The 11,021-nt window shown below is 32.0% G+C and overlaps 1 protein-coding gene across 1 annotated transcript in view; it reads left to right on the plus strand.

The window, feature by feature from the left end:
- The window catches only part of LOC144845578 (endosomal/lysosomal proton channel TMEM175-like), a 34,304-nt gene extending 23,301 nt beyond the window's left edge, over nt 1-11,003 (plus strand). The window contains exons 16-21 of the mRNA XM_078703007.1: nt 5,372-5,475; nt 5,612-5,692; nt 6,753-6,813; nt 7,846-7,905; nt 8,587-8,674; nt 9,752-11,003. Of these exons, the coding sequence (XP_078559133.1) occupies nt 5,372-5,475; nt 5,612-5,692; nt 6,753-6,813; nt 7,846-7,905; nt 8,587-8,674; nt 9,752-9,771 (414 nt within the window). The 3' untranslated portion in view covers nt 9,772-11,003. The remainder of the gene's footprint in view (nt 1-5,371; nt 5,476-5,611; nt 5,693-6,752; nt 6,814-7,845; nt 7,906-8,586; nt 8,675-9,751) is intronic.
- Nucleotides 11,004-11,021: the final 18 nt, after the last annotated feature.

Genomic DNA, 11,021 nt, shown 5'->3' on the forward strand with positions numbered 1-11,021 from the left:
GGAGGTTACTATTAGAGTGTGGGTTACTATTAGAAGGGGGTTACTATGTTATCTATACCCATATTTTACTTCGAAGTTTATTAAAGATGATAGTTATGATGATCTGAGCTTTGTCACTTGTTCACCGTTATTGTTCGGTTATTGTATCGAAATCTTTATTAGGTGATATTGTTGGAGGACTCGTGCCCACCGCCACTGTTTCATAATGATTTATTCTATAGCGCCATTACAACGTACAAATCAAATAGAGTGATAAATATTTTATCTATCCACCGTAAATTTTCTAATTGTAACCCTGTATTATTATTCTTTGATTGTGTTTTAGGGTGGGTTACTATTAGAAGGGGGTTACTATTAGAGTAGTGAGTTACTATTACTAATGAGTTGCTGACTTTTTCGGTCAGCAACTCGTAGCAAAATAATAAAACAGTACGAATAAACAAATTTGGTTGAACTCTAGCTTTATTTTATAAACTCAAAAACACTCAATCCTCCCCCACTCTCGAGATCAACATTATCTCCTTATTTTCAAAATACGGCTGCATCCAAATTTTTTTGTGGGTTGTTTTGACTTATAAGGTGGGTTACTATTAGAAGGAGGGTTACTATTAGAGTGTGGGTTTCTATTAGAAGGGGGTTACTATTAGAGTGTGGGTTACTATTAGAAGGGGGTTACTATTAGAATGTGTGGGTTTCTATTAGAAGGGGGGTTACTATTAGAATGTGGGTTACTATTAGAAGGGGGTTACTATTAGAAGGGGAGTTACTATTAGAGTGTGGGTTACTATTAGAAGTGGGGTTACTATTAGAGTGTGGGTTACTATTAGAGTGTGGGTTACTATTAGAAGGGGGTTACTATTAGAGTGTGGGTTGCTATTAGAAGGGGGGTTACTATTAGAGTGTGGGTTACTATTAGAAGATTTACTGTAATATCCAACGTTGTGTGATATACTGCCATCAACGGTACGATATTATAATTGTCTTCTATCTGTTGGAGTTCCAACAAATTTGCATGGAAGTGTAAACATACTTTACTCTTCCCTGGTGCAATTTATTTACGCATACGCATTAGGCCTATTTTATCTAACTTTCAATTCCGACAATGTGACGTAACTATTGCGCAATCTTGTTTTAATTTTAGTAAAGTTTTACTTACAACATAAATAGAAATGATAATCTTGTTCAAATTAAACAAAAAGCAAAAATGAATTTTTAGAATACCTGCAATGGTTCACATACCCACGTGATTTTTGTTGTCACAAAAAGACTAGATATGCGTTTCTTTCATTATACCGTGTGAAACCGGAAATATAGAGGCCCATGGTTAGAAGGTAAACCGGAAATTTACAGAATTAAAAATATATACATGAGGCCTCCGTCCACTATAGAGTGTCACAGACGTTGGAAATTACTAGATTAATAATAAGTCCTAGTTCTGAGGAATGTCGTCATAGGTCACAATACAGCTAGTATACATTATACATTATTTACATTGTGTTTAAAGCAATGACAATTTTCTTCAGCCTAAAGAAAGCAGTATTTGCTAACATTCCAGAGCTGGAGTGACAAACAATGCCACCCGACCAGCACACGCTCTATTCTTCACCTGAACGTGCACCTATCCCTTGGGCCTAGGAACACAACAGCTTGACAAACATAGGCCTACAGTAGAAAGGTTGCACTTTCAAACATAAGTCTCCAAAAAAGAAAGCAATATCAAAAGGCGTATAAGCGGTGAATAAATCAACCATTTTAAAACGAAACACAACGCATATTCTCAGTGCCGGTTCCAGGGATGTCTCAACCGTAACAAAAAAATAATAATTTGTTTTGAAATATAATCGAATTTCGTTTATGATTGAAAATGTTCATCTGGTTTTGAAGATACGTTATTATAAAATTCTATTATAAAATTTCGTTTAATTTGCAAAAATGTCTTCTGAAAGTTTCCTAATGGTATGATAATGATATGATAATGATTATTGAGTAAGGACATTTTCGCCATTTAGGCCTAGTCATTTTTTAATAATGTATATATAATTACAATAAAAATACGAAATGGAATGACAGACTTTGTCACAATCATTGATTACACATAAAAGAATACTTAAAAGTCGTGTTATGGCATGATACAGATCATTGGTTAAGCATTTAAAATGAATGATAGATAGGCCTAAATATTAACCTATTCATAAAGTAATATATAGGAATGTCATTAAGATTAGACCCTATTATTTAAATAATGGGCTTATCAATCACAAACTATATCTGGGCCAGCAGCTTAAAACTTTCGTTTTGCATTTTCAGTTTTCTCAAAAGGAGCTTAACATTATTGGAAACTATACAATGTTATCTATACCCATATTTTACTTCGAAGTTTATTAAAGATGATAGTTATGATGATCTGAGCTTTGTTACTTGTCCACCGTTATTGTTCGGTTATTGTATCGAAATCTTTGTTAGGTGATATTGTTATGAATGTGACATAACATCAAACGTACAACAAACGTGCATGCAAATTAGGCGTACTGTAAATTGTTATAGACCCTTATGAACACTACCACACCTCCGCCACCTTATTGGAAGCCATTCATTTTGTACCAACAATAATTTTATATAGCATTCATTAAGGTAGCTTTTATATCTTTTTTTTCTCTCTTTTTACTACTAATCATGACCCCAATGATGGCATTCCTTTCTCTTATTTACCTTTTCTTGTTTTTGTTTTGTATTAATATTTCTTATTGTTTGTTATTCTTGTATTATTTGTCTTACCAATATTGAATACATGTTATTGAAATTGAATTGAATTGAGATATGAATGAATTTCACCGTCATCATGATTTATCATTTTTTTAAATGGATTTCTCATAGTTTGTAGTGTGATGTGCCTAAATATGGTAGTGATATGCCCAAATATGGTACCCGATATGCCCAAATAGGGTACTGATATGACATCATTGAGTCCATATATGGGCACATCACATTTTTGTTGTCACATAACGTTTGATAGTGTAGACAGAGGTCTACATTCATTTACAGCTCGAAATTCTTCCTCGTTTTCTCTAAATTAAAATCGTTACTGATATTATTTACTTATTGTTATATATTTATAAATTATTGCCTGAAAAAATTGTTTAATAATTCGTCAAATAATTGTATAATTCGTCAAAAGTAAAAAATTCAAATCTACCTTTTACTTATAATATAATTGATTATTTATACAATAAAACAAAATAATTATTGCATTTATGTTTGAAATTTGATGAATAATGACAGGTCACCATCCAAGTCCACGCCTTTATAATTTCTATTTAAGATTCATAAAAAAACTTAATCTCTAATTATTTCGGCATTTGATCAGGAGTTAACGTTTCCGCTAGCCTTTCTTGTCAATTTTTACGCCGAATTAACTTCGTATTAACTTAGTAGCTTAATAATTCTCTCGAGAATTTTATAAATTTCTTTGCTATAGAATAATAAATCAATTAGGGTAATAAGGTAGTTAGGCAATTTGAATATTTTGTAGTTATTTATATGAAAGAAATGGTGTGAGGAAGACGGTGATCGGTTAAGTCAACGATTGCTCAACCACAACATAACCTTTTAACACCGTTTTTGTTATTATTGTTTTCTTTCAATTGTGTATAAATTATAGCACTTAATTGAAAACTTTCAAACTTTTATCCGAATTATAAGTTATGTTATCATTGCTTGAAGATACATGCAACGTTATTTACTATTGATTACATTTCTTTTGATAATCAGCCTATTGGAAATTATTAACATTATATCATTTTGCTTGGTTGCAGAATGTATAACAAGATTTGCCATTCCGTATTTTCTCTCATCCGAATATTAATTTAATGAACAACACAATATAAATATTTATTTTATATATATAAACGCTATGTTTAGGTTTGCCCTCGAGTTACCGTTGTCTATCTAAATTTAGTGAATAATATAAAAACCCTCTTGGCAACGGAAGAAACTGGGTTTTAGGAGACTTTACTTTACTTAATTTCCGAAAATTCTATAGTTATGAGGCCTACATAAATTGATTTTATTGTGTGTAAAGAATGGTTTAATTTCCGTTAGTAAATCAATTCTATTTATGAAAACATAATAAACTTTTAAGCCCAAATGATGAATAAGATGAGATATGTTACGAATGTTGGCCCACGCACACCAGTTTGTTTTTGTATGGAACGCCAAATGGGCAAAAACTGAAATACACGTCCTATTAACTAGGCCTATATTAATTAAACAATTTCGACCTCTCAATACATCCTTTTTATTTGATAACGTTCTATGAGAAGTAAGATCCTAATATAAAGATGAGAAGAGGAAACCAGAGAAACAGAAAACCAGGGAAAGATAAAACCAGGGAAAGAGGAAACCAGTGAAAGAGGAAATCGGAGAAAGAGAAAATCAGGGAAAGAGAAAACCATGGGACAGAGGAAACCATGGGAAAGAGGAAACCATGGGAAAGAGGAAACCATGGGAAAGAGGAAACCAAATGGTTCTTTTGCATCGACTGTGATTGAATCGGGGGCATGGTGTCAACAGTGGTCTGCACAGATCACCACCAACACCTTTGTTGTCAACCAGCATTCTTTATGTTACCTATGTACACGAGTTATCCTCAAGGGGACTCTGGCGGCATATCAAGTGTAGAAATGAATTGTCATTATTTTTACCGCAGCTTAAGTGACATTGTTATACAGGAAATGCCGATAGTTCTGATTGTCACTTGTGTTCTTAGGCTTGATCCATGACATTTCAATAGTGTACTGTGGGATTGAACAATTGCGGGTTTTAATGGTGCTTTATAGATTGCATTCCGAAGAATTAACTTGTCTGGGCTTTTATATAACTGCAAACATTTTAACCTGCTACCGATCAGGCCATGCGATAACTAATTGATGATTATGATAATTATGATAATTAAGATTGAAAAGATTAATATTGATAAAAAGAGTGAGATTGAAATATCACTCTTTCCTTTTGTTTGTCAAAAAGACGATACACAACGTGCAAAACTGTTGCCACTTTCTCAAATCTCTTTCCACTTTCTTAGCGCTTAAGGAGGCTATGGTTTTGTTATGGTATAATTATTAGTTCATTCAACATTTACTTTTAAAATAAAGTCATTTAACAACAAAATGAGAATGCAAATTAAGTACTTAAACGAATAATAAGGAGACTAACAGACTAATTTTATCAATTAAAATGAGGCCTACTCACAGTTGGTTCTCACTTGGACGCAAGGTCAAATTACTTGCGGTACGCGTAGATCCCTGTGTTGGGTCAACCAATAGTCTCAGTAGTTTTTACTAAAACTTTATATTATTTCTTTATATATTTAAAGACGTTTGAAAGGAATGAAAATGTAGCAGTTCAAATAAGCTGTCTTTTACTATTTATCTCAACCGTGTCGTTACTTTGTACGTGGGGAGTTGCACATTTAAATGGGTAAGTAGTTAGTGCAGCTATTGCGGTTTATATACATCTGTCCTTTTAATTGAAAATATTAATTCAAAATAATTAAATCCATCAAGCGCCCACGGTTTAAAATAGTTTGCTTTGAAAGTGTTATTGTTTTTTTTAGATGTGCTCGTAAGTTGCAACAAAATCAAAAGTTTTTCTTCACGCGTACACTTATTATTCTCTCCATATACCCAGTTGTAAGGTAAGTTAAAAGAAAATGGAGAATGTTATCTCCCTATCATAATTTGATTAGTATCACTCGGTTCGCCGACTATTGTGTAAAATATGATACTATGAAATTCATTGTTCTTTAGTGACATATTACTAGCACGAAAATACACATCCATTCCAGGACATAAATTCTGGATCTGGCCCAGTACAAAGAACCATATGAACATGATGTCATATCACAACCATCTTTGGGCATACCACTACCATTTGGACACATCGCACTATTTTGTCACATAAAGTTTGATAGGTTATACAAGCCTTTAGGCCCATGAATAATAATTATAATTTATTTGAAAACGCCTTCCATGCAGTATGTAAAGTATGTACAAAATATTAAAAAAGTACAGGTAATACAGTTAAGAAGCTTGTCTTTAGAATTTGTTGTGAATGTGCTTCAAAGTAAAACATTAAATCTAGGCCTATGATAATAGAAAACAAGTTTATCGCTCAGGGCCGTACGCGGGGGATTGAGATTGTGTGGGTTGTGATTCGTGGTGCCAAAACCACTGAAAGTCTTGGGCGCTGTATGTACCGAGGCCATTATTTTTAATGTCCCTCATTCATTGACGCAACAATAAAAACAAAAACAATTTACTTAAAGATGTATTGTCCCCAAAAAACATGAAAAATGATTAATTAAATAGGTTATTTTGTAGTTTTAATAAAGTTAATCACTTCCGTAAAAAAAGAAATAAATAATGTTTTCTCATATAAAATGACAAAATAAATGGTTAAAGTCAACCAAAAACCTCTTGACTGGTAGCCAATTTGACTATTTTTTGCTTTAAATTACATTTTTTTAAGGTAAATAAATTTGTTTCGATTCAATTTTTGTTCAAAGTGGATAACTATTATGTGACATTAAAATGGCATATTCAACAACAAAAAAACTATTTTTTCATGGAGACAATACATCTTTAATGATCATTCCCGTTATGTTGGAGAAAAAAAAAGTTTGAAAAAACTTCTTTAGGTTTTTTAAAGCTAAATTGGAATTGAATTGTTTACATATATAAATATCTATGTTTCAGTTTATTAACATTTCTGTGCGGATTTAAAGCCGGGACCTTCGATGCTGTTACATTTGAAATCGTAAGTGTGACTCATGTTCCATCTTTTTGTATAAATCTAGTACACATTTAAATTAATTATATATTGAATCAATTTATATTATATGCGTCATTTGAAAGGTACAATTGTATTATGCATACAGTATATATTTTTGATCATATAATCGTCTATTTTTTATGTTCGACTTTCTAATATTTTAGCATATAATAACTAATTAACGATTGAGTTTGACTTCGGATTTGCATATTCAACAAAAAAAGAATTATTTTATCAGGGGGACAATACATCTTTAAATCGTCGTTATAGGTTTTTACAAAATTAAAGATACTAAAATCGAGGATTATGCATTAATTTAAAAAGGACACAAATCACAAGAGTAAGTTAGGCCTATATTTGAAGTTAAAGATTTATACTTATACATTGGAGGCTATTCAAACTAATGATATTTTAATTTTCCTAATTTATGTAAATTAAGCTCACTCTAAAATTTGCAAAGTAAAGATCTAAAAACGTTAATAGTAAATACATTTTGTTTATTTTATTATTATTGAGCTTTCGTACGGATCTAAGCTTATTGAGTGAGAAAGCACACGCTCAAATCCCCACCCCCGCTCCACCCCATATACACCAATGTCCGCACAATGAACTTCTGATTACTAGTATGTCACTTCGTGACGAACCGAAAGCTCTATATTTTCATAATATACAATTCGTAAACAGGTAATTCATAACACGCAATTAGGTTTATAATTATATATTTATCAGTAATTCAACTTATGTTTCTAAGTGCCTGCTATTTATTAAATGTGAGACAAGATAATCCTTTACCGATGTTGCAAATAAAATCAAATTATACAGTGCATGTATAGAATAATAGTTCATGATAAATAACACATGCCCTGTTGTATGATAATTTTTTCGTTCTGTTATAGCAAATTTTCATTTTTTCATATTTTCGTTTTTTCATATTGTTACAACACTCTTAAAATTAAAAAGTATGAAATGAAATACAATATTTGTATGAATGATTGATTTCAAATTATTTTTTTTTAGATTCAAGTCTGTCTTCCCGTAGTTTTTCTCTTAATGCGATTTTTTCTTGATCGATATCACGTAAGTAACTGGTCAATTGGCGTTTAGCCTAGGTTGAATCCCAATTCATTCAAATGGTATTCCACGTTAAGAGTAAATACTTAGAGTCCTATATCTTTTGCTAAAGATTGTAAAATATCGATTTCTTCAAAAAATGTGTATAGCCACATACTTAGTACGGCAAAAAATATTCACCAAAATGATTTTTTGCTTTTATAGGGTCATGGTGTAGTTTAAATTTGTAAGTTGGAAATCCCACCCATTCTTTCACATTTCCCTCTGCGCCTGACATAAATAAACAATGTGTTGTATAGGCCTAGATCTCTAATTTGCTTTTTATTTATTTTTTTTTATTTGAACCATATTTAATGAGGGTGATCCATCCAGCAATTGCTGATCATTTGGGACCTCAGAATAGATACAATACACAAAATACAACAATAACAGTAAAGTAAAAGAAAATGCCGGGTAGCATAATTTGATTATAAATGGTAGGTTAAAATAAACAACAATTTTAGAATATAGGGTTCTTGTAGAGGTGAAGCACCCACATCCTATTATAATCCGCCCTCTAAAGACATTCAACCTGCAGACATTTATTACTTTATATCATAGAGGAGTTCCAAGTAGGCGAGACAGGTCACAAGTACCTACTTTTATATTATTGTCATCAGGGTTTTATAAAATCAATACTTTTAATAGAAACACCGGCAGGTACAAAGTTCAGATGAAGCACAAAATGTGAAACAAAAAGAAGACTTCCCCGCAGTGCCATCTTCCAGTATAGAATGTGAGTACAGACACAATGCTACCGGAAACTATATATGTGACAGTACAATAGAAATAATAAGTATAATACATAGACCATGAAAAGAGTGTAGACAGATCCAAATTACGGTCAACCAACTCTAAACACAAAAGACGAAATAACAAGGCAAGTGTGAACGTGATGAAGTGTTGATATTGATATTAATAGCACTACAATGATAGAAATTGACTGTGAAAAATTTGTCAAGCCTATTTCTGGTATAGTTAGAGCCATGCTTGAGGCTATGTTAGGCACCGGTTAATTTAACAGTATACCTGTTAAGATCTAAAATTAGAGTTTATACGATTAATTGTAGTGTATACAGTCGAATGCCTCCTTTGCGACACCACTACTCAGGGACACCTCTATTAAAGGGACACTTTCCCATGAAACGAATTAAATGTTTTACCACCGGCAAACCCCTATCAGGCGACACTTCTATTAAGGAAAAAATGTGTTGGGTCTGTGGTCCAATCTACACTTAATATTTCTTTTCACTATTTCCAAGATAGTTTAGGCCTATATAGAGCATCTTGATGAATGTGGGAGATGACCTCTAATTAGCAGCGAGTGCATTGAACACGACATTTAGACTTTATATTTGACTTTCACCTGTCCATCAATATCATTCAATTCATAAGCTGTAGTTTTATGTTTTAATTTGACGTCATACCGTACAACATGGAAATACCAAATCATTATACAAAAAAAAAAACTCTTCCGAATAGCAATTATTTACTTAGCACCGCAATCAGCGATGTTTAATAATGCAATCAACTTTATTCCCACGAAGTGGTAACAATCGCGTCGTCATAAAAGCACTATCCACTCTAACGCTCTCTCGCACATGACCGGTCACCTGATTTTACCCATAAATAAATAATGGTAAAAGTTGTATGATGACATTTTTAGAAACCTCAAGGGCGAACCTCTTCATTCCATTATTGTATGTTTTTATTATGATTATATATTATTCAAGAAATTGATGTGAATTATTCAATTATAAATGTAATCTTTTAATTCATATGTTTTCATGAACTTTATTGCATTTTTTTTCAGCTGAAATGACAAATATGTAGATGGTTGCAGTTAAATCATCACCTGACAGACTATTTTTGTGATTTTGTCTCGCAGTAACATTGTGATAACATTGGCGGAAACAGAAACTGACAGACAGCCGACCATCCCTGATTTTTATCTCACAATGTGTGATTTTATAGACTGTATCAGAACTTCCAAAATGTTTGTACTGTGGCCTACACGTGTCAAAGCAAAACTTTCAAACGCCATGGCAAAATTTCAAAATGCCACGGCAACATTTTTACAAATTTCTTCACAAAAAGCCACGGCAAAGTTTCAAATGTGTTATCGTGTTGGCACTTACAGGTCACCGTATGTATGTTCTCAATACAACATTACTATCTGATGCAAACGTGGTCACGGCAATACTTTTGAAATACCACGGCAAATATGAATTCAAAGTTGTTGTTTTGTTGGCACTTAAAGGCCATACACCGTATGTATGTTATCAATACAAAGTTATGAAGGTTTTCTGTATTGACACAGGCCACCATAATAATGTTTTTTTTACTGCAGTAGAACATAATACTACTGAAGCAAACATAAGCCAACTTCCAGTCGATATTGTTTTCATTATTTTTTGCTGTCGTCATGCTACAAGTTTCTGTTTTTTAATTCAAGAGAGATTACGATTTGCATGATTTAAATAGTTTACGCTAATTTTCGGTGGTGTAAAGTTTCGTTTTGACGCGGATACAAATAATATTTTCGCTGGGTTTTTCTTGTACATCATAATGCAAAGAATGTTTACAAATATTTTTATCCAAAATAATACAATACAAAACGAAACTTTTAAATGAATAGAGAGGTATTTATTTATTACAACTATATGTTTATTACATACATTTGAGATTTTATGTTGAATTTATTCATTATAGGTCTAGGCATAAGAGTATGTAAAGCCTATTTTTTTTAACAGTACTGTACTGGAATGGAGCTTATTGGATTTTAGGCCCTTGTATATAACTTTTTTAACTATGGTGTTTGCAGCAATCGGAAGGTCCACTCCGGTCATAATAATAATAATAATACAGGCTATGTGCTCAAATACAAGTATGAGCAATATAACAAATATTACTGATTTCTAACATCAGTGCAGATATTGTTTATTATTTTATTTCGCCACTTTATATTTAAAAAATAGGGTTTTCTTTTTTCAAATAAATGTTATTTAAAATGCTTCAGTCTCGTTGAAAAACAAATTTAAATTATTTTTATACTTCCAATTTATTCATATAATAGCATGAAC

Source organism: Antedon bifida, chromosome 6, assembly GCF_963402885.1.
Source record: "Antedon bifida chromosome 6, ecAntBifi1.1, whole genome shotgun sequence".
NCBI classification, from domain to species: domain Eukaryota; kingdom Metazoa; phylum Echinodermata; class Crinoidea; order Comatulida; family Antedonidae; genus Antedon; species Antedon bifida.